This window comes from Peromyscus eremicus, chromosome 8b (genome assembly GCF_949786415.1).
Source record: "Peromyscus eremicus chromosome 8b, PerEre_H2_v1, whole genome shotgun sequence".
In the NCBI taxonomy this organism is placed as follows: Eukaryota; Metazoa; Chordata; class Mammalia; order Rodentia; family Cricetidae; genus Peromyscus; species Peromyscus eremicus.
This window is the reverse complement of record NC_081424.1, coordinates 30,296,712-30,323,563: the sequence shown is the minus strand read 5'-3', so window position 1 is coordinate 30,323,563 and position 26,852 is coordinate 30,296,712. Positions and strand designations below refer to the sequence as shown.

Sequence of the window (26,852 nt, the reverse complement as noted above, 5' to 3'; positions counted from 1 at the left end):
CTAAACTCTCACAGAGTGAACACTCACATGGATGATCATACTTAATTGGTCCTTTCCAGTTTGAGATACGCGTGAAGAAAGTCAGAAGGACTTGTTCATGGAATGATACCCTAGCAACTGATGTCTATAATAGCGTCTACTGGGTTCAGCACAGCTAGAGTCCTTTCTGAACTGTAGAAACACAGAGACAGATATATTCGAGCTAGTTTATATTTCAGGACTGAGAAAAAAAGCACAAGCCATCTATTAGTTTTGTGCTGTTGTAAAACAATGGCAGAACCTATAAGCCTGTGGGAGGTTATGGAGCATCTCTGACTCACACATACCCAGGGGCTTAATCAAAGCACAAACCAGCCCCCTACTGAGCCTACAGAATGCCTCACCAGGACTTTCGAACTCTCAAGGTGCTTTATGAATAGCACTTTATAAATATCTTCCACAAGTCACTATTCACAAGATTCTCTCTCTCTCTCTCTCTCTCTCTCTCTCTCTCTCTCTCTCTCTCTCTCTCTCTCTCTCTCTGATTTTTAGAGAAATGATTTCTCTGTGTAGCCGTGGCTGTCCTGGAACTCACTCTGTAGACCAGGCTGGCCTCAAGATCTGCCTGCCTCTGCCTCCTGAGTATTGGGATCAAAGTGTGCACCACCACCATCTGGCATCACCAAGATTCTCTTAAAAACACAGTTTAGGAGTGTTCTCTCTCTCTCTCTCTCTCTCTCTCTCTCTCTCTCTCTCTCTCTCTCTCATTTAGCTCAGTCAGTAAAGTGCTTGCCACATAAGCATGGGACTCAAGTGTGATAGCCAACACTCACACCAAAAGCATGGTGATGCACACACTCTTATGATCCCAGCACTGGGAAAGTGGAGAGAAACAGATCGCTGAAGCTAACTAGTCAGCCAGCCCAGGCTAGTCATCAGGCCCCAGGCCAGTGAGAGACCAAGGTGGGTGGCTCCTGAAAAATTACACCCAACAGTGACCTCTGGCTTCCTTTCCTATGCATACACATGCATGGAATGCACCCCTGCATAGGTACCTGCTTACACATAGTGCATTGGGCAGGAAAGATCATGCTGTTCCATTTGGTAGTGGAGAAACATAGACTAAAGGGTTACTTATGGAAAGTTACTTGGTCAGTACATACCTAGGCTACAGAGCTTTCTGAAGATCAAGGCATGCTGGAACTTGAGCCATGAAATCAGGAATGGCAATATCTGAATGCCAGATCTTGGATTAATGTTATCTCAGTGGTTCCATTCGCTCACAAGGAAATGAAGTACATTTGTTTGCTTGCTTTGTTTCCTTAGCTCTAATTGGGGGATTATAATTTGAACAGCAACATCACAAAATTGTTGTCAGGATAAATCTAAGGATAGATTTGTGGCATCTATTATGATAATAAAATGATAAAAAAATGAAAATAACTTCAGCCCTCAGGGTGACATACAAAAAATTGTGTTGTTCGATAGAATTATGCAATGCTCTTTAAGGACTGATTGGCCTGCTTTGTTATTTTACACAGTTTTTATGGAAACGAGCCCTCAAAGATCGCTTTAAATATGTTCGAAGACCCATAGAAGACGATGAACAAGTAATGAGAAATAAGTGTAAATTTGGACACCGAAGGGGCCAGAGAAGGAAGTCTCTTGCTGACCTAGGATCTGATGAAATTAAAATTGTGCAGATAAAAGTAAGCCTGAACCCTAAACACTCTGACAACTACGGCTGATGAATGATGTGGCAATAAACTGTAGCATTAAAACAAGTGAGATACCTTTTCAAAGTTACCAATAAAGAATGACAGTTTGCGTGGCTGACATAATGTTTCTTAAAGAGGGTGTCAGTAAACATTGGGAGACCAATATGTTATTAAACATTTCATGACCAATTTTCTTCACAGACTTTGAAGAAACTGGAAAAAAAATCCTTAAGTTCTGGTTTCCAGGGTTATCACTTTTCTTCTCATTCTATAATGCATTGTATATTCCCTTTTCCTCTTAGTTTTCAGAATGTCCCGTGGAGCTCAAACCTGTTTCAGATTCCTTATATGGCCAAAGATGACCTCAAATGGCTGACCTCCTGCTTTCACTTCCCAAATGCTGGGATTACAGGACCGTACTGTCTCACTTACTTGTGGCTCATGTTGTGATGTTCATATTACTAAAGAAAGTTGCATTCTTCTGTTCTGTTGTTGTTGTTTGAGACAAGGTTTCTTTGTATAGCCTTAGCTGTCCTGGAACTAGCTTTGCAGACCAGGTTGGCTTTGAACTCCCAGAGATTTGCCTGTCTCTTCCTCCCAAGGATTAAAGGCATGCACCACCACTGCCTGGCTTGAAAGTTGGATTTTTTTTTTTTTTTTTTTTTTTTTTTTGGTTTTTCGAGACAGGGTTTCTCTTTGTAGCTTTGCGCCTTTCCTGGAACTCACTCTGCAGCCCAGGCTGGCCTCAAACTCATAGAGATCCGCCTGGCTCTGCCTCCCAGTGCTAGGATTAAAGGCGTGTGCCACCACTGCCCAGCTAAAAGTTAGATTCTTAATGTTAATTTATTCACTGATTTTGAGTCCTGGAGTTTGAACCCAGGGCCTTGTGCATGTTAGGTAAATGTTTTTCCACTGAACTGTGCTCCTAGGCCTAAGAACATTTTTTCTTTCTTTCTTTTCTTGTTTTTTTTTTTGAGACAGGGTTTCTCTGTGCAGCATTGTGCCTTTCCTGGAACTCACTCTGTAGCCCAGGCTGGCCTCGAACTCACAGAGATTTGCCTGCCTCTGCCTCCCGAGTGCTGGAATCAAAGGCGTGCGCCACCACCACCTGGCAGCCTAGGAACATTTTAATACTCACATTGCAGAAGTTAGGCGGTCTCCAGTCCCAAGGTTGCAGGGAGGCAGTTATCCGTAAGTGTGAGTACAGAGCTCTATACTAGCTTCCCTCCTTTGCTGGTCTAGAAGGCTTCCAACTCCATGCTGTGAGTAGCTTCAAGCTGAGGACCAGGCAAAGCCTAGAGATTCCTCCTCCACCAAGGGGAGATCCTAGGAGTCTTAATATGTGTCCTTTAACTGTCTTAGAGCCCCAGACGTTCTCAGAAAAACAGGCTCCTGTTTAAATTACTAATTACTAGCTACAATAATAGATTGAACTTCTTAGGAATGCTGTCCAAATTACCAAACACGGAAGCTGAATCTCTTGCCCTCCCAATCACATTTTGCACTTTACAGGGATTTTGTAAATCCTCATTCTTTACACATTTATATTATAGAATGTTTGTGATGTAAATATTCTATTTTTTTTTTAGTTTGGTGTATTTGTTGATTGCTAAACTATTTGATCGTATCAGCTTTAATAATATTTTTCTATGAGCTCCAGTTTGATATCTTTTGTAAACCCTTCACTCCAGCATCATGCACCATGCAAAGTTGCCAGGCAGAGGTGTATTGCTTAAATACCTTATTGCAACTGTAAATGAGACTTTCACATGCTAAGTCAGTTAAGATATGTCTTCTTTAGCAAAATGACATGACCACTGAATGGTACCCTGAATTTAGTGAGGCAATTTTTTTTCTTTTTAGAAATTTTACTTGCACAATTCCAAATATAAACTAAAACCATAGTAACTATAGAAGCACACACTGGTAATCCCAGCACTTAGGGGACTCAGGCAGGAGGGCAGAAAGTTCAAGCTTGGTCTGAGCTATAGAAGGAGACACTGACTTGTTAAACAAGAGAAAATGAGCAGAAATCATGATAAGATAGTCACATCGTCACATGTGTTTTTAAATGTTTCACTTTTTTTTTTTTTTTTTTTTTTTTTTTTTTGGTTTTTCAAGACAGGGTTTCTCTGTGTAGTTTTGGTGCCTGTCCTGGATCTTGCTCTGTAGACCAGGCTGGCCTCAACCTGATCTCTGCTTCCCCAGTGCTGGGATTAAAGGCGTATGCCGCCACCACCACCCAGCATTTCACATATTCTTAAAAAGTCACTCTGGAAAAGAACTATATTATGTTATTGCTGTGTGACACTATGCCTGGGGAGATGTGAACAAGCATTTCACCCCAGACAGGAAACTGGTGATAGACCAAGTATGGATGTCACCAAAGTCTAACTTGGTAAACCAATGAGTTTTATTTGTTTTACTTACAGGAATATGGGTGAGGGGTTATTTACAGGATTAGAAATGACTCAAAGATGGCTACATTACCAAAGCCCAGTGCAGCATGGGGACAGCTCACCCAGCTGGAAACCTGGAGCTTATTGCACAACTTACAGGCATCACCGTGGGTTAGATGGTGTTCTTTCTGGGTGGTTCATTTGGTCTGAGCCTCTCAATGGTAGCTCAGCTTGCCTGAAAGTCTTCTGGGCAGCTCAGACGGTCTCTGCTTCTCCCAAGCAGCTAGGCTTATCTTCCAGTGTCTATGGGTAGTCTCTACTGCTTATAGCACCTTCAGGAGGGAGGGACCTAGTGAATCTGATTGGTTTCAGGGACTTCCTGAAGCTATTTTAAGTTGTTTACTTCCTGTCTTAATAAACATCTGTGCAATATGGAATGTTTCACCTTTCCTTAGAAAAATCCTGTTGCTTCACTTCCCCGTAGACAATCTGTTTTTAAAATATCCCATTGTTTTACCACCCCTTTAACATTGTGTTTTTCTCCAGGATGAAAGTTTTTAACCTTAAGGATACTACTGCATAAGAATTGTGCATAAATTGATTTCCTTCCAAAAACTAGATTTTTTTTTTGTTACATTGAAAGTAAAGTTCCATCATAAGTGAATTTAAAAAAAATTCAGTTCCATTTTCCCTCTTTTCATGGTTCATGTCTCACTGAAATAATTTGGAACTGATGAGTGATAAAATTGAATAAATAACAATTGTCTCCTGCATTAAAACTTAATGTCTCCATAGGATCCGAGGTCACACTGAGAAGCACAAGTTGATATTGAAGTTTTTCTTCTGTTTGTATAACATCTTTGATTCCCTTTTTGTATATTGTCCCTTGTCAAAGCACCTTTTAAGGGTCTGAGAAAATGCTGAAGGAAGACCCCAGATTCAAATAGTATGCAAGAGCAAACAGCGTTTATTTACCAGCATATGTGGGGGTCGTTCACCTGTACAACATGGCGATGACCCTGAGAGAAGTGTGCAGGCCACTTTTAAGCACAGCTAGAGGAATTTTAGGGGTGGTTAGGATATCTTAAACACAATTGGTTAAGCAAGCAGCAGTTACATTAGTATATTTTTAGTTGGCTGAAGTTTTATCTTTGGACACACTTGGGTTCCTTCAAGAGGGGTGCAGGAACTGTCCTTGAGACATTGTGCGGTTGACTCAGGCCTTGTTTGTGCTCTCTCCCTCGTCCCTGAATGCCATTTGTTGATAAATGGCCCTTTGTTAGGAGAGACACCTGTTTGCCCCACTCAGAGAAGTGAAACCTAAATTTAGTTGTAAAAGTGGCAAAGTTTAAACCCTTCACCTTAGAATTGTTCAGAGCTACAGTATGTGTGGGTCTTCTCTTCCACACCCTCAATGGAGCCTACATCATGTGATGGACCCCTCTAAGGCCTACACGGGGGCATTATTTAAAAAAAAAGAGGGAATCAAAATTTTCAGGGTTAGGCTTTATTTTGTAATTAAACTTTGAGTTACCTTCCTGCCATCTAAGCTAAAAAGGTGATTGGTTATTTTTTTATATCTGAGGAGACAACATTTTTCCTGGGAGAGAAATCCCATTGGAAGTATTTACTTATCTCCCTTTTTCAAATGGAACTGTAAACCACTGTTTCTTCAAAGTCTACAGCCTCTCTGTTGATGATTGTGTGTTCTATAAAGTCATAAGCTTTTAAAGGATGGAACACATAATCCATGTATTCCTACAAACACACACACACACACACACACACACACACACACACACACGCATATCCTATGGTAATAAAAAATGTATGAATTTGAGTATGGATGTTGGATGTATCTCAATACATTGGATTTATTTCATGACATCTAGTATCTCATACTGATTGCCTAAATTACTTTCAATCCCCATTTTGACCTTCTGATAGCTCTCTTAAGGCTTCAACATCAAAGATGTTTGGGCTTTAAATATTGTTGGGAAATTCTCATATTTAAAAGTTCCTTGACTAGGTCAATATTTACACACTATGGAAAAATAAATCTATTTCATATGCTGTAGAGATGCAAAATATTGGTGTAGGCAAGAAGCAGAAAGCTGCCCATGCATTTAAGGCAGGGAAGAGGGATTGGTCCCTTAGAGGAAGGAATGTGGGAGGAGAAGGGATTGGTTTGATTGGCTTTGTTTTCTGCTTTTATTTTTTTTCCTCCCTTTTGGTGATAGGAAACAAGAATGGAGAATATCTCAAGGAACAAAGACAGGTTTCTTAGTCCTATCACATAGCTTCCATAAATAATCAAAGTCACTTGTGTGGCTCTGAACAGGGACTACAGATCCTTTGTTCCTAATCCTTACCTTCTACAGTCTCTTGGTTTAGCTCTGCACAAACTATGCTGTAGCTGAAGTTATCCTGTTCCTGCCTGGCTCCTGTGGCCCTCAGACCCAAGCAAACACACAGAGACTTATATTATTTATGTATGTATGTATGTATATATATATATATATATATATATGGCCTAATGGCTCAGGCTTCTTGCTAGCTGTTCTTATATCTTAAATTAACCCATTTCTATAAATCCATACCTTGCCACATGGCTCATGGCTTACCGGTACTTTACATCCTGCTCCCCATGAGGGCGGCTGGCAGCATCTCTCTGCCTCAGCCTTCCACTTCCCAGCAATTTCCTCTCTCCTTGTCCCTCCTACACTATCCTTTCTGCCTGGCTACTGGCCAATCAGCGTTTTATTTATCAATAAATCATAACAACATATATTTACAGCATACAGGACATCCCACAATACTATGCTATTTGGCTACAGTGCCCAAAGCAAGAGTAATGCCAATGCCCCACCTGGGTGTGTGTGCTGCAGTACCTCTGACTGTTCCACCAACCTTTCCACTGTATCTTAAGGATGGCTTGCCTTGCCAGGATTCTAGGCTACATCTCAAGACCCATCCCTCAAGAAGCTGAGTATTTTGCCTTAAAAAATGCCTTTCCAACCTCCAGAACTCGTGGTGCTGCTTGCCTGGTCTTCCAGCAGCAGCTACTCCATCACTTCCTAAGCATTTGACTTTCAGTGTCAAAAGAAACAAAACAGGAGAAAGGCTGAGAGCAGGGTCATGGTAACCTGCTGGGAGTCAGTGAACATGTCCAGATAATCCACAACCAAATAATTTGTTGTTCCATGCATTGAACACTGTGCTTCCTTTTCTTTTGTAAAAAAAAATTAATTATTGGAATGTATGTATGATGTTATGTGCTCATGTGCATCCCACGGTGAGCATGTGGAGCTCAGAGGACAACTTTGTGGAGTCAGTTCTTCTCTCCTTCCCTCTTCATGTGAGTTACGGGGATTGGACTCAGGCCTTGTGCAGTATGCACTTTGGCCCAGTGACCCACATCACCCTCTTGCTCACTCACTTTTTAAAAATTCTGTTTAGTTTCCTCTTAATTGTATTTTATTGTATATTTCTTGATGAATAGGCTGGCTAGTCTCATGTCAGCTAGACACACAAACTAGAGTTATCTGAAAGGAGGGAACCTCAACTGAGAAAATGCCTCTGTAAGATCCAGCAATAAGGCATTTTCTTAATTAGCGATTGAGGGGGAGGGCCCAGCCCATGGCGGGTGGTTCCTTCCCTGGGCTGGTGGTCCTGGGTTCTATAAGAAAGCAGGCTGAGCAAGCCAGGAGAGCGAGCCAGTAAACAGCACCCCTCTATGGCCTTTGTGTCAGCTCCTAGCCCCAGGTTTCTGTCCTGTTTGAATTCCTGTCCTGACTTCCTTCAATAATGGACAGCTCTGTGGAAGTGTAAGCCAAATAAACCCTTTCCTCCCCAACTTGCTTTTGGTCGTGGTGTTTCACTGTAGCAATAACCCTAACTAGGGCAGTAAATTATAAAAATGCTATAGATTCTCACAACAGATCATTTAACCTTAGTGATTGTGCACATTGCTGATGTTTTCTCTTCTACTCCGTTGTTGCCTTGGTCTCGTGGCACCCCACACTGCATTTGCTTCTTGACATTTGTGACTGAATGCTTGTCACCCATGCTTCATGCAAAGGCCATTTTTGTTGCCCGTGGATGATGAACTACTTCAGAATAAGCGGAAGGATGGCTGGTCTCCTACTGGACTCATCCCAGGACTGCTTTGCAGTATGTGACTTCTCATGCTACAAAGAACCACAGACTAGGAGAGCGGTATTGCATCCAAGTAGGATCCCTGGGCCAGGAGAAGCTTCTAAATAGTGGCCAGCCCAAGGAACCCCATCATCAATGCCGTCTTGCTTCTTTGGAGGCTGCTGTGACAGTATGAAGAGAGATACAGAGAAGAGTCCTATTTGTGTTGCTCTCATCCAGCAAGGGAGCTAGGGCACCTGCTGTACACAGAGACACTGGACCTTGAAACCCCACACAGTATCACAGGCTGATGCTTACTCTTTTCCAGGTGTCTCTTTACCCAAAGGATCACTTGGAGACCCTCTGGGTCTCTTCTAAACACCCCAACAAGCCATTGGGATATAAACACTTTTAAAGAATTTATTGAGAGAAGACCTTATTATGGAGCCTTGGCTGGCCTAGAACTTGCTATGTAGACTAAGCTGGACTTGAATTCACAGAGATCTGCCTGCCTCTGCCACTCGAGTCCTGCAATTAAAGGTGTGCGCCGCCATGCCCAGATTTATTATTTTTTTTCATTATGTGTATATGTGTGTGCGTCTGTGTGTAGGTGTGTACATGTGTGAAAGTGACCACAGAGGCCAGAAGTGTCTGATCCCTTGGGGCTTGAGTTACAAGTGGTTGGGAGCCACCTGGCATGTGTGCTGGGAGCCCAACTTGTGTCCTCTGTAAGAATGGTCCATCTTCTTAACTTATCCAGCCCTCTAAACATATCCTTTGAAATAGCTAAATTCTTAATACTTTGAGGGGAGGGCATGGGGTGCTTGCTTAGTATGCACAAGTCCCTGGGTTCCATTCTCATTAAAAAAAAAAAAAGAAAGAAAAGAATAAACAAATAAAGAAAATTTAGAAACATTTGAATACTATTTTTGATTAACACACACTTTTTTTTTTTCTTTTTAAGTTACTCTTGAGAGCTCCTTTGGTAGCCAATAGTGTTCTCAGTCCATTATCGGTTGGCTTGCATGGCAATAACCATGCCTGGCCTGAGCAGCGCTGGGGAATCCAGGCTTCCACTTTGCTTCTCTGTGACATTTCTGTCCCTCTGTCAGCCTCCTGGAGTCATGGATGTGTCCCCGGGGATCCGGCTGGTCCTGCCTTCCTCCACATGGGTTTCAGAGTCTGTGTCTTCATTCTCTGTCAGCGAGGGAGATTTGTGAGAAGCATTGCCACGTGCTCTAATAAAACTGCTTGAAAAGCAGAAAAATTATTTTGCTTTATATAAATGCGTCCACTTTTCATTTCCCTCCCTAAGACATTTGGAAATCCTTCTCAGCCTTCAGTCTAGAGATAGATTGTTTCCATTGTGACCTTAATTTTAAGGACACTTCTCAGAGTCTGAAACATGGAAGAAATAAAATGAACATTTGTCCCCCTGGGATGTGAAACTTGGAAATTTGGATCTCTCTCTCTCTCTCTCTCTCTCTCTCTCTCTCTCTCTCTCTCTCTCTCTCTCAACCTATATGATATGTAGGACAATGACATAGGAATTTAATAGATGGTTTTAACGGTGCCCTTCTATCCCAAATCTTTCCAAGTATTTGCTAAATAAATGAGAAAAGCTAAACAAATTACCACTTGTTAAGTTACCAACACTATATTTACCATTCAGCTCTCTTTACAGCATTTTCCTATTTACTCAGTATGTACGCACCTCCTGTGTTTAAAGTTGTGAAGCGGTGTTTTGTGTTACTTGGTTTGGCCCAGAAATAAAATGGGTTGCAAGTTGTGCCAAAGCCTGCTCAGGAATCCTAGCAGAGTCCCCATGGCTGTTTCTCAGGGTATTGCTATTTGTTTCACGCTGCAGCTGACACACAGTGATTAATTGCATAAATACTCATTATTTTTATATCCGCTTCCACAGATGTTTCTCTTTTGGTCCAAAACCAAACTAGACAGCAGAAAATGAAGAAAACTGTTGACAGTTAGCTGTATTCCAGATAGAATGCAATTATTGCCATCAGCGGGCAGCTAATTCACTAATGCTGGGAAGTTTTACAAGTCAGCTGAATACTCGGAGGCACTGGGCAAGACTTATGGAGCAAACTGCTTGCTGATCGCCTGAGATGCAGGCCGGCACGCTAGCCCAGAGGCTGATCAGAATCCAGAGGGAAAACATCATTTCCAAATTCCACTTAATGACAATAAAATTAAAGACAGGCACAACTGGAACTTGGTATGAACAAACCCCCAGCTTCCAACATGGCACTCTTCAACAGAAGTACAAGATGAACCACATAGATAATTTTTAATTTTCTAGGAACTACACTATGAAAGGTAAAAAGCAGATGGGATTGGTATAAATAGTACCTTGTACTGAACCGACTATGGTCACCACATTATCATTTCAATGTGTAATCATTATAAAAAATCAATGATATAGTCTACATTCTGTCTTTGCATATGAAATCTAGTATTACCAGCATGCCCTTCGAATGAACTAGCCACATTTAAGGTGATCAGAAGCCACAAGTGCCTAGTGCTTACCATGTTGGGTCTTTCAAGTCCATTTAACCTTGGAAAAAATAAAGAATAAGAACATGACACTCAATATAGGACATTATAGTAGCAGACTGCATTTTACACAGTGCCATTAAAGTACATGTTTGATTGCATACTGTACACAATGCCATTAAAGTAGATTTTTGATAGTATACTGACAGTATACTAAAGGAGAATGAGAATTTTTAAATAACATGCTTAAAGTTTTTAAAAATTGTATGTGTAAAAGTGGTTTGCCTGCTTCTTCATCTGTGTACCACATGCACACCTGGTGTCCTGGAGGCCAGAAAAGGGCATTGGATAAACTGGCATTGAAGTTTCTCAGAGCTGTGAGCCACTATATGGGTGCTAGGAGTCCAACGCAGGTCCTCTGAATGACCAGCCAGTGCTCTTAACTGCTGAGCCATCTCCCCAGCCTCACTTTGTTTTTGATGCTGGCTCTCAGATAGCCCAGGTTAGCCTTGAATTCACTCTGTAGCCAAAGGTGACCTTAAACTCCCATCTTTCTGCCTCTACTTTCCAAGTGTTGGCATCCCACTTGGATGTGTACCACCACACTTGGCTTATAACAACACCCTTTCTTTGCAGAATCATTCAGACTGCAGAGTCTAAAACAAAAGTATGCTTGGAAAAATGTAACTTGAGTTTATTCACCTCTGGGAGGGAGAAAAGGTTTAATTACATTTTTAAACCACCCTTTATCTTCCCTTTTCAAAAGCAGACTCAGTTGTCTATTGGTATCTAATGTGGACATGTTTATCTTCTCATCTCTGTCCCAGCCATCACCTTAGACTCCAACATTCTAGCTGAATCTCTAGGGACTGCAGAGACCACTCCACAGCTATGAGTGAAGCAAAGGAAGATCTAGTGTGTCTTAATTCAACTGGAGTTCATGTGTTGATTAATTGATGGTGATTCCCTTGAGGCCACTGTCCTGTAGTGTCCTTTCCTGTTTCCCAGGGCAGGAGTGGTGTCTTTAGCCTTCTGCTTTTCTTCCTCTTCCCTTTGCCTCTGCTCTTGTGAGAGAGCACATCCCACATTGTCTTTATGAAAGACACCTCAATGACAGTTCTGTGTGCATCAGATGTGCTCATCCCCAAGTCCCCTCCTCCTGGAGTTCATTGCTAGGGAATGAGCCTTGGGAACAAAAGAAGCAGGTCTACACTGGAAGAAACATCCTCTTTCCTCTGGCCATCTCTGTGTTTGAAAAGTTGCTTTGTCTTTAAGGATCTCAATGTGCTCATTCCTAAGGAGAGAGACCTGGATCAACCAATTCCTAAATTCCTTCTAGCTCTGACAATATAAAGGTCATTAGTAGAACATCTAATAACAGATGAGTCTGAGAGCAAAGTATTGAGAGCAAGAATATTGAGATCTTAAAATTCTGATGTACTCTTCTAATAAGTAAATACACTCAATCTGGGACACAAACCCCAAACGTTGCCAGTCGTATTAGTAGCTCAAATAGTAGCTGTGTAGATATTTCACTGTCATAATGGGTAAGGGATGGTATAATGCATATAGTAGTTTATAAATGTCAATTTAAGCAACAACAAAATTTCATTATATTTCAATGGTGGCAAACTGTTCCTGTAACTCAAATTTAGATTCCCTTTTACTTTTTAACAAATATGACATTTTCTTTTTGTTAAAAGGTACTTTCTATGCATTTGAGATAATACAAAATGTGTGGTGTGTGGCATATACACAATTTGTGAGACAAAATGGACACCAGGAGTGACATTAAGCTTACAAACGGATCACTGCTGATACCATTGTATGGGCCCGAGTTTCCCTTCCATCCCCCAGCAGTCACCTTGCCAACACCATGGCATCTGGAAGTAACTGTGCCTTGGAATTTTATGTCATCGTTCATCAGCTTTTTAAGACAATGACTTTTTTTTTTGTCATCCATGCAAAAGTTCCCAATGAATCTGTTGTTCCATGTGGCTTATTTTTGAGACGTGGAGTCATGAATATGATTGACTTGGAAAACTTCCTGTTTTCCACTTGCTGTAATGTCTTTGGGATCCAACCAGGGTGTTAAGTTCAATGGAGCATTTCTTTATTTTTCTAGGGCTTGGTAATCCAATGTGACAGGGAACCCTGCTGGATCTGGCTGCTCTCCTGTCCACCATCGTCTGCCTTGGGTCTGGCTTTGGCTGTTAGGACATGCTATTTTGGTTCCTATGCAGGAGCTTTTGCCAAAGACTTCTGCTTATCGTGGAACTGAGGGCTTAGAGATTGTGTAAATATGCAACTTTGTGAGACAGAGCTCGATTGTTTTTGTAAGTCATTGTAGACATTTGGCTCCCTGAGCAACACTTACCATTGGATCTCTTTCGCACTCAAAACTACTGGAAATAAATTGGTGTTTTCTTGGTCCTGATTTTCATTATAATTACTTATGAATTGATCGTATCTTCATATATTTGTAAATGGCTCACATTTACTTCTCTGTAAAATTCCTGTTCATGTTTTTGACCATGTTTTTCCTGTGAGCTTTTTTCTTATTTGCAAGAATTATAAATATCTATATCTTTTATTCATATATCATTGCTCTATCAATTATATCCACTGTAAGTATTGTCTTTTAGACTGTGTCTTTCCTTTCAAATTTCTTTCTGCTTGTGTTTTGATAGACAGTTGTCATTTTAATACAATTATTATTATCAATCTCTCTTTTGATTTAATGCCTTTAGGAAATCTTTTCCTAAAAAGATTTTTATCACCTTGAAGTGATAAAAATATTCCTCTATTTCCTTTAATTTTTAAAAAGAGTTTTGCCTTTAATATTAAAGTCTTTAAACCATGGAGGATTTTTTTGTTTGTTTGTGGACAAAATAATGCTGTATACCTTTGTAAAATAGCCCTTCTCTTCCCCAGGGACCTGTGGTGTGTTTTGTTGCTTCTCTGGTTCTGTGTCTGAAAGTGTGTTGTACTCCATGGCTCTAGCCGCCTACCTCTGCAACAACAGCAGCATTCTTTGACTGCACAGCTGTGAAACATCTGGATACCTTCCCATCACTCCCTTATTCTTTTTCAGAAGAGCCTCATGCTTGAATTTTAAATTGTTTTATTAGTGTGTGTGTATGTAGGCACAAGCATGAAGCCCAGAAGACAAAGCTCAGGAATTGGCTCTTTCCTGACACCTTGTAGGATCCAGGGGTTGAGATGAGATCATCAGTCTGTACATCAGTTCCTCTACCAACTAAACATCTCATGGGCCCAATCTTGGGTTTTTTACATCTTTTTTTTTTTTCATGAGTTTTAGAATTTGATCAAGTTACTAGTTGTTTTTGCTTTTGATAGTTATCTTTTTTAAAGGAGAAAAGATTTATTTTCTGTTTATTTATGTGTATGTATATCTGTGTCTATGTGCACATACATGCACTTGCATGCAAGTACCGATAGAAGACAAAAGGGGACATCAGATCCCCTGGGGCTGGGTTTACAGGCAGTTGCTAACTAACATGGGTTTGGGAAGCCAAACTCTGGTCATCTGAAAGAGCAGTAAGTGCTTTTTACTGCTGGGTCATCTCCCCAGCTCCAGATAGTTTATATAGTAATAGGAATATTGTTGAATCTATAATTCCTTTTAGAAAAAAAAATGACTTCTTACAAGTTGAATCTTTCTAACTGTAAATGGTCAATCCACACATTTAGTCATTACTGTAGTTTTCTTCCTGCACTTTGTGTGTGTCATTTCTTAGATTTATTTCTAATTACATTAAAAGTACTTTATTATTATTATTTTTTGAAATAGTAAAAATATTTCCTAGCTGAGTGAAATGGCACATTCCTGTAATCTCAACATTTAAGAGGCAGAAGTAGAAGGTTTGAAGAGTCGGAAGCCAGCCTGGGCTACATGGTAAAATTCTCTTGAAACTAAATATATATTTTTTATTTGTTAGTACATGATGTTTATTGATTTGTTTTCAGCAGTTCAGAAAATCTCCCCTCAGTCATAGGGTGCATCCTTTTGTGTTTTTTTTTTTAATCTCATAACCTAAGGATAGTTACAATTCTTTTCTATCTCTAGGTTTTATAACTTATATTTTTCTTTCTTTTTAATTTTATTACGGGGTGCGTGTGTGTGTGTGTGTGTGTGTGTGTGTGTGTGTGTGTGTGTGTTAGTATGACTTGTGGAACTTGGCTCTCTCCTTCTACTAGGCGGATTCTGGGATTGAACTCAGATTGTTAAACTTGCTGGCAGGTGCCTTTACCCCTAAGCCATTTTACTGGTACCTGTTTCTCTTTCTTTGTCACAGCAGACAGCTGTATAAGAATACAAAATAGTATGTATGGCCGGGCGGTGGTGGCGCACGCCTTTAATCCTAGCACTCGGGAGGCAGAGCCAGGCGGATCTCTGTGAGTTCAAGGCCAGCCTGGGCTACCAAGTGAGTTCCAGGAAAGGAGCAAAGCTACACAGAGAAACCCTGTCTTGAAAAACCAAAAGAAAAAGAAAAAAAGAAAAAAACAGTATATTTGACATGTCTGTGATTTTAAGGAGAATCCTTTTTAAAAATTTACCATTCAAAAATGATGATAGCTTGGGGTTTTTTTTGTTGTTGTTGTTCAATAACTATAGTTTTTTTTTAATTTGTTGTTTTTCTCTGATGAATGTTTTTCTCTTAGACCATAAATAGATGTGGAACTGTGTGAGAGACTCTTGAACATTATTTGAAATGATCATGTTTTCATCTCAAACTGACTCAGGCACTGTATAAGGTTTATGTATCTTTGGACAGGGCCAAGTAAATGATGGAGCTTTTAATACATTACATTTCTCTTTTATGTCTCAAACCTTTCCATAGTAGTGGCTCCCAGATTGGGATTTCAGCATGATAGCGTGTGAAATGTTAGGAGAAATCAATCATATTTCTCTTTAGCTCCATAGTTCCTTTGCAATGTCAAATGATCGCTGCATTTCAGTGATAAGCCCATTAGTTTTCCTGGTTCCTAGTATTTCAACCTCTTCCATGAGTGTGATCTGAATTCCCCTTACACTGTTCTTTCATTTGAAGGTAATATCAGAGAGTCATCGTAAAATGGCTGGAGGCCTTCTCTTTTTTTCCTTAATTCTCTGGCAAAATTTGCATAAATTTAGAGCACTCAGCCTCAAATGTCAAGTAGAATTTAGCTCTAAAATCCCTAATATTTCTTTGTGGAAAGATTTCTATCTTCTAATGGAATTTATGTAAGATTGGAGAGATTTTATTTAAGCACACACACACACACACACGTACACACACTTGCACAAAAGAGAAAAATAACAAAACCTTTATTAAAACCTTTTCCTGTCTTCTAAGAATTAAATGCATAGAAATAACACTGTGGTATGTTGTGAATTTTCTGGATATTCTGAATCCACATAACCAGATAAGTAGGATTAATATAACACTTTTAACCTCATTAAGACCACAGGAGGCTGGAACGATGGCTCAGAAGCTAACAGCACTTGTTGCTATTGCCAAGAACCTGGGTTCAGTTTCAGCACCCAGATCAATCAGCTCACAACTGCCAGTACAACACGGTACACAGACAGACAAATAGACATGCACGCATAAATAAAAACAAATACTTAAAAAAAGCATAGACCAAAATTCCACTGTAAGTAACTATCTAATTTGCTTTCATAAATGACTGTCCCTTGGTTAACCATGTCCAAGGCCAAGTGAAATTACACATGGCAATAGACACCTTAGGGATACATCATAAAGAGTGCAATAACAGCTTCTCAGAGAGCTGGGTTTCCGTAAAGTGTTCAATTGCCTTGAAACATGAGATTAACTGATACTTTAAAATATTTGGCAGGAAGAATCTGTTTGTTTAGATTCAGAAGTGAACGAACATATTCACTGGTTCCAGGGAGAGTATGTGAAAACAGACAAAGACCGAAGAGAAATTAACAAGAGGATGAGTCAGACTTTGGAAATCAGAAGAAAGATGATTGGCTGCCGAACACCTCTCAAGGACATTCTTAAAATGTTTCCTTTCCCGAAGTGCCCTAACCAGGCAAGCTACTCACTTAGAACAGTCTCTGTTCTTGGCGTCACGTTCTTTTTTCTCCCTCTTGCCTCTGGAGTAGTGACCAGAGAGCCTGGCAAGACAGTGGGTGTGAGTCTCCGTAGGGTGTGAGCAGGACAGTTGAGCCAATCAGAACTGCAGGAAGTCGCTTCAAGACAGCCCTGCTGTCTTGAGGATTAGAGCTCCCCGTAGAGCACACTATGGGGGCGGGGCGGAGGTTTCTCCACTGTAGGGTATTTTGTCACGTGAATAATTCCGTTTTGCGTGCATTTAGACAATTAAGTCGTTTATGCTCAGAACTCTTCCCAAGTAACATTTTTCTGTCTTTTAAATTATCAAATCATTTCATAAAGCATCTTAGGGTTTCTATTTCTATGATAAAATACCATAACCAAAAGCCAGTTTGGGAAGAAAGGGTTTATTTGGCTTACACTTTTACATCATAGTCCTTCACCAGGATTATGGAACCTAGAGGCAGAAACTGAAGTGGACACCATGGAGGTACAGTGCTTATCGGCTTGCTCGCCATGGCTTGCTCAGTTTGCTTTCTGAGCCGCGATCACCTGCCCAAGATGTGGCCCTGTGCGCAGTGAGCTGGGCCATCCCACACAAAGTGTCAATCAAGGCAATGCCCTGCACAGGCTTGCCTGTGTGCCAGTCTGACAGGAATGATCTCCATTGAGTTTCCCTCTTCTCAGATGAGTCCAGGTTTGGATCAGGTTGAGAAAAATCAACCAGGGCATGAAGTGATCTTCCTGCTCCACGGTCCTGTAACGACTGAGAGTTGATTTGCTGGGCATGTAGGTGCTGAGGCAGAGAAGTGGCTGTCGTGGGGAGAGGCCCTGGCAGTTAAACTGATGCTCCACCACCTCATAAACACTAGTATCCTCTCCTTTAAAACTCTTTCAACAGATTTTTTTTTGTTTTTTGTTTTTTGTTTTGTTTTGTTTTGTTTTTTTTGAGACAGGGTTTTTCTGTGTAGCTTTGGAGCCTACCCTGGATCTCACTCCATAGACCAGGCTGGCCTCGAACTCACAGAAATCCTCCTGCCTCTGCCTCCCGAGTGCTGGGATTAAAGGAGTATGCCACCACCACCTGGCTTCAACAGAAAATTTAAAAATTAAAAATAAAATAACATTAGATTGTACAAAACTTCAACTAGGATCCTGTCCCTGGGCTTCATGGAGATGATGAAAGTCAAGTGAGGCAGGGATTTAGGAGGGAGGAGAAAAAGAATTAAACACCTGAAGTTTCTAGAGCCCCTTTGAGGTGCCACGACTTTCTCCTTCCTGTGAAGCAGCCGCAACAACTGAGTTAAGTAAAAGTGGGTTTTGGGGTTTGAAACTGTTGTCCCGACCAATCAGAAGTTGGAGCAAGGGGGGAGCCTTTTATGCTAGGGAGTTTAAGGCCAACTTGGGCAACATAAGAGACCTTGACTCAAAACCAAACCAAAGCAAACCAAACTCATAACTTCACTGAAACACCTAAGAACCAAGCTAATGGAGCATGGAAAAAGTTTGTAAAGAACCTGAGTTTTGCCTTTGCTCTAGTGGAGTAGGGATATGGACCTGGGCCTTCACCACCAGTATGGATAAAGCTGAGGAACCAAGGTAGATGAGGCAATTGCCTTCAGGCTTTAGTTCCAGGTTTCTTTGGACTGGGATCTTTGGTAGGGGAGGCCCTTGCAGAGCCACACTGAGATAGCTGTACTGACAGGTGGGGGCAAGCATCACTTAGTGGTCCCACTCAGCCCAACAGGAAGAGCCTGAAGTTTGGGAATGATAAACAGCTGTTGTTTGCTGGACAGGATTCCGGAAGAAGTGGGAGACATGGGAAGAAGCTCACTGTTTGGGGTCTGGTCTCCCTAATGCCTTGAAAGTGAGGCTGCTACATGGCTGAGAAGGACTGAGAGTTGATAAGAGCTTGGGTCTGGTGTGGTGAGTCCAAGCATACACACACTCATGTAGCATCCAGAAGTCCACGCCCTGTGAGTAAGAATCACCCCTAGGCTTGGTTTTTCCCAGTCAAGGGCAAAACTCAAAACAAACTTGCCCAAACAAATGATAAAGTCTGGCAGGCCAGGAGGAACAACCAGTTCTTCATTGACTGACAGTCCAAAATTAAGCACCCTGTAAAGGGAAACCAGCTGATGCAAACTCCCTGCCAGGGGGTTGCCAGGTAACACCCAGGCAGTGAGCTGTATTGCTCCGGTTGCTATGCTAGATTTTCTGGACTCATGAGCCCCGACTACAGAAGAGCCAGGACTGTACATTAAACACCAGTTTGGAGTGTAGACAGCCCTGCCGAGCCTTATCCCCACCTAGCTCATATGGCCATTTGATTGGTCCGGCCTGTGACCCAGCCTTTCAAAGGCCACTCCAGTCTGTCAAGTCAGTTGCTCCAGGGTGATAGAAGCATAGTAGGGCCACTCAACCCGATGCATCATGTCTGTGGGAAATCTCAGCAGACACAATGAATGTGGGGGGGGGGGGGGAAGAAGGAAAGAAAAAGAAACAGAAATTTAGAATTGAATAACACATTATTTCAAGTGAGTGCCTCACTGGGTAGGCTTAACAGCATAGTGAAAACCAGAGCAAGGGTGGACTTGAAGACCGGTCAGCGGAAATGTTCCAATACATGAACAAAGGAAAAGCGATTTAAGTTGTGGAGAAGGACTTTTTCACTAGTCATTCGTTGGGAGTTTGGTGACCGTATCTGCCCTGAGGATAGTGGCAGGCAGGCATTACTACTGCCGCATTAGAAGCATAGAAAGAGAAAGGCTAGAGAAAGCTCCATGAACTGCGCTAGATTTCAAAGTGCCAGTGTGGTTGTTTCTATTTATGTACAGGAACACAAACAGTTCTTTGTTTTTCTCTTTCTCTACCTTGTCCCTTAAGTGGCAGATGGGACGTTCTCAGAGGATACTGGATTTGAAAGTGGAAACTGCAGTGCTATTTTATTGGCTATCCTGAGGAGTCAGCATAGTCAAGGAGAAGAAAACCAGGATCTAAAAATCAAAAGGAGGGGGACCACTTAAACTGCTTTTGAAATATAATCCTTGGCTATAAGGTCACTATCAAGGTTAAGCAGACAGCTAGCTAAGTGTCCTTGCAGAAGTCTTTTGTGTACATAAGATTGTGGTGGCCTTTGTGCACAGTTATGGTTATGACAGAGGTTTTGGTGGTGGCCCTTTGATGAGGCTTATGTCCATGTGAAATCCTCCTTGGTGACCTGTTAGCTTCTCTTTTGCTAGTGTTGGAAATAAGTTACTCTCTTTTGATTCCAACAACACTCACAGTACATAGAACGCATTCCTCAACATTGTTCTATGCGAAAGCCTACAGCAATAACATTTCTGTAGGAAGAGGCACATTTTGGGGGTTGAAATTTTAGTTTCTAAATGACATTTTCCAATAGAAAGAATAAGATATTTTGAGAGACATTATGGACTCTATGCCTAAGAAACACATACATACTATACATACACATATACATACTCTCTATATAGTATATATGATAAGCCTGAAATACTGTGAAATGCTATAATTAAGGAAATGTTCACCAACTATTAGACTATGTCAAGAGGACATAACCTCTACTGGCAAAATTTAGAAAACATAAAATTATATAAATATTTTGAGGATCATATTTGTAACTCTTTGAGTGAAATTTATTAGTATATTGTGTTACAAATAAGTAAATAAATGTAGAAGAGAAAATCCTACCTCATGGTAAGTAGAGTGCCAACTAATATATTTAGAAAAGACAGATAAGCTAAATGCCACTTGGCAGTGAACACAGTGATATTTGCATCAGTGGGTATTAAATCTGGTAGATAAAGTTACGTGAGCTGGCCAGGTGTTCTGGCACTCATCTATTATCCCTGCATTTGTGAGGCAGGAGGCAGATTGGGCTACATAGTGAGCTCCAAGTCATTCTGGGCTCCACAGGCTCCCTAACAAAACCTTGTGTCAAAAATCCATATAAAAGATAGTTATTCTCAATACATTGTCTCATAAAATTCAACAGAGTTCAGACACTGAGGAGTGGAAAGCTGGTAGATTCCAACTTAATCAATTGATAAAAGTTAGTATCTTCAATATCAGGACAAATTCCCATTTAGTGCTCCTGATCCAGTGAGAAAGGCAAGCATTCATTACGCAAATGCATAAGCCCTGGGGAAACACCACACAAACAGGAAGGGAGGGTATACATAGTGATGAACCACTTTTCAAAAATGCCCAAGAAATCCAGAGGTTATTTCAGGCAAGAGACCTGGTTTGGGACATGGTATTAACATCATGCAAGTGATCCTGCATCTAGAAAGAATATGGTTGAAACTCCTAGCAAATCTGAATGAGACAGCAAATTAGATTCCCCAGTTTTAAGTGTCTTTGTACTTTGGAAGTGCACGTAGGAAAATTAAGGGGCCTCGTGTCTACAGCTTATTGTCAAGTGGGTCTTCATGAAGGGCATCTGTGAGCTCTACTGATTTAAACTTTACTATCAACTTGAAATTATCTCAAAATAAAGAAAAACAAAAACAAACACAAAAGCAAACAACAAAACAAAAAGCCCAAAACTCTAGGCCCTGAGCCCAGAAAAATTTTGACTTTCTTTTTTTTTGTTTGTTTTTTGTTTTTCGAGACAGGGTTTCTCTGTGTAGCTTTGCACCTCTCCTGGAACTCACTTGGTAGCCCAGGCTGTCCTCGAACTCACAGAGATCTGCCTGGCTCTGCCTCCCGAGTGCTAGGATTAAAGGCGTGCGCCACCACCGCCCGGCAAGTTTTGACTTTCTTTTTTTTTTTGGGGGGGGGGGTTCGAGACAGGGTTTCTCTGTGTAGCTTTGCGCCTTTCCTGGGACTCACTTGGTAGCCCAGGTTGGCCTCGAACTCACAGAAATCCGCCTGCCTCTGCCTCCCGAGTGGAGTGCTGGGATTAAAGGCGTGCGCCACCACCGCCCGGCCAAGTTTTGACTTTCTTAACAGTTGATTTCCTGCCTGCCTGGTGAAAACTCTTTTCTAAGGATCAGTGCTCCACTGAGAGCTGCTTGACTAGAGAGCCACCGTGCCTTGATGAAGATGAGTTCCAGCTTCGAATGACTTAACTTTCAGACCTAATCCTTGGTCCATTTATGATTTACCAAAGTATTTAAGGAACTGTGAGGTGCCATGGGTAACGTTAAATGCTACAATTTTAGGGACAGCGGTGACTAAATTAATTCATCCTGGTGTAGATGACTAGGAGTCTGATGGCTTCATTCTGTCAACAAAGGAGGAGGAGGGGCCGTAGGGGTGGAATTCTCTGGGAGGACAAATTTAGAACATTCTGAGAAAGGTAGGGAAAAGTAGTTTGGAGTCAAGAGGCTTCCATCGGGTTTTCTTTAACCTGGAGGTCAACTCCTCCGCATGTATGTTGTTTAACTCATCGTAGACTACAGTCTCTGAAACACTCCCTTAGGGTCCTAAGATTGGGTATTGTTCAAGAGTTCTGTCTGGAAATCCATTAGTATTTCTGTTTTGCCTCTTGCTGGATGCTGCTGAAGCTTAACAAGGTCCTAGTTTGGTTTCTGTTGCTATGACAACACAGACCCAAATCAACTTGGCTTATTTGGCTTATAGGTTACACAGTCCATCATCAGGAAAAGCCAAGGAAGGAACCTGGTGGCAGGAACCTGGAGGCAGGAACCTGGTGGCAGGAACTGAAGCAGAAACCTTGGAGGAACACTGCTTACTAGCTTGCTCCCCTGGCTTCCCTTTCTTACAAAGCCCAGGCAGGTGCTACCTGGGCCCTCCTCCATTAATTAGCAATTAAGAGGATGACCACAGATATCCCCACCGTCCAATCTAATAGAGGCCATTTCTCAATTGAGAGTCTCTCTTCCATGCTATGTCTAGATTTATGTCAACTTTATAAAGATGAACTGTAATGGTAGCAATGTGGTTTACATAAAGAAATATATCTAGAATTCTACAGGTGTGACCCAAACAGCCAGTATCCATGTGTATTCACTTTTTGTGATCCTCATTTAGTGGAATTTATATCTAAAATTTTAATTTGTAATTGGCCTTATTTTCCATTCTAGTATGGGAAAACATCCAATTCCTTAAAATAGAACAAGAGGAACAAAAGTTTCCCTAAGGTTTTTGTTGTTGTTGTTTTATTTTGTTTTTCAAGACAGGGTTTCTCTATGTAGTCCTAGCTGTCCCAGAAGTCGTTCTGTAGACAAGGCTGATCTGGAACTCAGAGATCTTATCCCCCCACCCCCACCCCCTACCCCCCGCAAATACTGGGATTAAAGGCCACACCAGATTCCAAAATTTTAATTCTGTATCCATTATTTGTTTTGCTATTCACTTCAGGCTTTCATTCTTTTCCTCCTTGTCTGCATTCACTACACTAAGCTACTAAAAACTCAGGTATATATTCTAAGTCTTTTGTGAAAGCTTAATATATTCTAAGTCTTTTGTGAAAGTTAATGAGATATCGACTTCCTTATATTATGAAAGCTAATAATCTTTACACATGGCCTGGCATATGTATTCCTTCCTCCTATCAGCTGTTCGGAGAAGTCCAACTTCTTACAAGAACAGATATTTATAAGAAAACAAGGCGTATTCTGGAATCCTACTCAGAAAATATTCTGACTACCTTTTCAGTGGTGGACAATCCAATCAATACTGGGCTGCAAGAGGAGATGAAACACTATACAGATGAAGGAGTATTGAAGTGTCAGTGAAAGCCAGGGGTGGGGGTGGGGCCTCAGCCATTTCTGCAACTACAGACATAAGTGTTTCGTTGCAATAAGTGAAATTCAATGAAACAAGGAAGAATTTTTCAAATGAGAAAGAGAGAAAAAGGTTTAAAAAGCACACTCAAAATTATAAAGTTATATTATGGGCACTTGTACCCTTTAATTTTATAAGACACACTGCAAGGCCAAGCACATTGAATCATCTTGGCAAGTGGACTCAGCACCAAACTTTGGCCTCTGCTGGCCATGACCTAGAGAGTTAACCTGAAGTTTGAAAGTTTTCATTAGAAAATCTTGGTTAAAAATGGTCATGAGGGGTGGGGAGATGATCAGAGTGTTCACTGTGCAAGCTCCAGGTGCAGCAGGAGATCCTGCTTCAATAAGCAGAGGAAGACACTTTGGGTATCCACACGCACTTGCAAGCACACCCACACATACGCGAAGATGCGTACACATATGTACACAGACCATACATACACATGCAAAAAATGGTGGTCAAATACTCACGTAAGGAGATTTGCTCTTCACAATGGAAGGTAACAACAATTTAATAAAAAGCAAGCCCAACATCTTCATGGTAGCTTTTCTTAAAACTTCCTAAAGCCCATTTCATTTACTTGGACGTGCTTGCTCCGACAGATATGAAGATGACCGCCACATGTTTACTCCTCCCAGATATTTTTGGGGATGATCTCAGCCTTTTTGTCGTTGTAAATGAGAAGGTACACAGTATGCTTATGGCCATTCATTTTATACCTTCCTATAACTCATTTATAAGGTCAGTGGTCTGTTCAAGTCCTTGTATCATATTCATGGTTAGGCTATATTGTAACTAGCTCATTCACTGTAGTATTGTATGAAGTCCAGGCATGCTTTATCATTTAGCTGTTTTACATATCAGTGGGTAGTGACGTCATTCATCTTTTCTAGGTGCACACATTCACCCCTGTGTTGGAAGTTAAAAACCCTTTCCACATCAATGGCTGTGAGTTTTCTCTGTACCTGGACAGAGAGAAGCTCGCCAAGGTGGGTGACTGTGTCACAGCCCTGGCTGCCTTGGTGGCTGCCTTTCATGTATTTGGAATTGAGCGTCCGAGAAGACTGTCCCAAAACCTTTAACTTCCTGGAGACATTGATCTTTGATGTGCAGAGTCCCTGTTTCCCATTTTCGAAAGAATATGAAATCTGATCTCAAGATTCCATCACTTAAGAGTAATGGAATTAACCTCCAGGGCACCTGAAGCTTCATAAACAATTGCAGATTGATTTAGGGTTGGTTGCTGTAGAGGTACAGATTGAAAAAGTCATGTTGTCTCAAGTGTCCATGAATTTTTGATGCCTCTGTCCATCACTTAGATACTTAAGCTCTCTGTTAGGTTTGGTAATAAAATACTACTTAAAAGCTCTGAATTTGATCTGAGTTCATAAGAATTCTACAGCCAAGGTTACATGCGTGTCAGGAGTGTCAGCTTTTAAAAGACATGGTGAGGTAAAATCCTCCCAGTTAGGGTCTGACCCTGAATTTAACTCAGGGTGATGGCTTGAAAATCATTGAGTTGGACAGCCGCAACCTGCTAGCTAGCTGCCTCTTCAGTCTCTTTGGTTAGAACAGTGATTGGAAACATCTTGAAATTCAATATTATATTTAAAAAGTACATACTACTCAGTTTCCTTACCCCAGATGGCAGCCTGCCTGGTCTGGTATGTTTTGGTTTCCTTCTATCACGACTGAGCACAGGATAGCTGCAATCTTGAAGCGTCCTCCTTGGTAGGTGGTCTTTGTGGTGCAGGGTCAGCGGGCATGTCCAACTTCCATGGTTCCTTCTCTCCAGGCTCAGCCCACGTGCAATGGTCACATTGGAAATTTGTTTGTTCATTCATAATAGTCAGACAATATTTCTGGGATCTAACAAGACTCAGGGTACTCTGTTTTCTGAAGAATTCCACAGGAAAAACTATAAAACGATAGTTTAAGTGTGCCTTGATAGGGACATCAAAATAGCATGTTATTTCCTAATTCTGAAAGATAGGGGGAGGTCGTTCTGGATATTGCAGAGATTTCAATGTGTTTAACTTGCAACACAATCGGGTAAGCATTTTCTGGATTCTTTCATCAAACGAACTTTTTAAAAATACTGAAAATTTTAATTTTTCCTCCCTTTTCGCTGAAATATAGTAACTTCCTTATAAGTTTTTATTACTCAAATTACCCCTTCCAATCCATTGTTTAAAAATTCCACAATCTGCCTTAAATCTGGGTTTACTAATTTCTGAGGTACATCTTTCCTTAGAGGGTCATAGTCTCTGTGGGAAGCTGAGTGTCTCTGTCATGCTCAGGCTGGGCAGAGTGACAGGATGGGGCTATTGGACAGCTGGGCTCTAAACCTCCCAAATGAAAGTGTTGGCACGGGCTGAGTCATATCTGTGTGACTGTCTTTCTCGGGGTGTGTCTCTCTGAGCCTGGCTTGGTACTAACACTTGGGAAACATTCAACTTTGCTTGGCTCATACACAGTTTTCTTTGGGATGTGAGCCCACTAAATGTAAATGTAAATATGGTCTGTGGTAAACACGAGTGGGTAGACAGGTTTCATCTGCCCCTGCACAGTGTGTTAAATCTTTCAGAACCGCACGGACAGTCCCTATGCATCCCACAAATGCACCCTTCCCTTTGCCTCATCCTAAGCCTGTTTCTACTCCAGGGATCCCTTACCATCAATCCTTCTTATTCTTTCCCTTAACACCTAGATCACACTTCAGTGATGGACAGTGAAAGACCACATGCTTGAAGTACAGGGAATCCTATGCCACCCAAGAATGTTCAATGCTCTGCTTTTCTTCCAACAGAACAGCATACTGCTTAGGAATGAAATCTTTCTCATTTTGTTTTTCCAGACAAGGTTTCTCTGTGTAGCCCTGAGTGAAATCTTTAATAAGATTTAAAAATCTCCTTCATTACAGCATATACTTTAAATTAGAAAGAAAAAAATATTCTCAATGCAGATGGAAACAACTTGGGCTAAAAATGTGGTTTTTGAAGCTTTTTGTTTTTAAATACTTACCCTACCATCTGAGTACATTGACAAAAATACTCAATCTTACAGTCATTAGATTGCTATGTTGTCACCCTGCCACACACACCGACTTTTTTTGTGGTGTGTGTACTTGTTCATGTGTGTCTATGTGTGGGCCAGTGGTCCATCTCCTGTATTCCTGTGTCTTCTTGTATTACTACTCTCCGCACCGACTTCCTCTTTAAAAAAACAAAAAACAA

At 41.1% G+C, this 26,852-nt stretch overlaps 1 protein-coding gene across 3 annotated transcripts in view; it reads left to right on the top strand.

The window, feature by feature from the left end:
• Samd3 (sterile alpha motif domain containing 3) overlaps window positions 1-24,698 on the top strand; it is a 46,469-nt gene extending 21,771 nt beyond the window's left edge. For 2 of the 3 annotated variants that reach the window (XM_059273009.1, XM_059273008.1), the window contains 4 exons: window positions 1,521-1,688; window positions 16,613-16,813; window positions 23,385-23,556; window positions 24,510-24,541. In XM_059273009.1, the coding sequence (XP_059128992.1) occupies window positions 1,521-1,688; window positions 16,613-16,813; window positions 23,385-23,556; window positions 24,510-24,541 (573 nt within the window). Of the gene's footprint in view, window positions 1-1,520; window positions 1,689-16,612; window positions 16,814-23,384; window positions 23,557-24,218; window positions 24,302-24,509 lie in introns of all 3 variants that reach the window. The other variant, XM_059273007.1, reaches the window with a different exon arrangement.
• The last annotated feature ends 2,154 nt before the right edge of the window (window positions 24,699-26,852 follow it).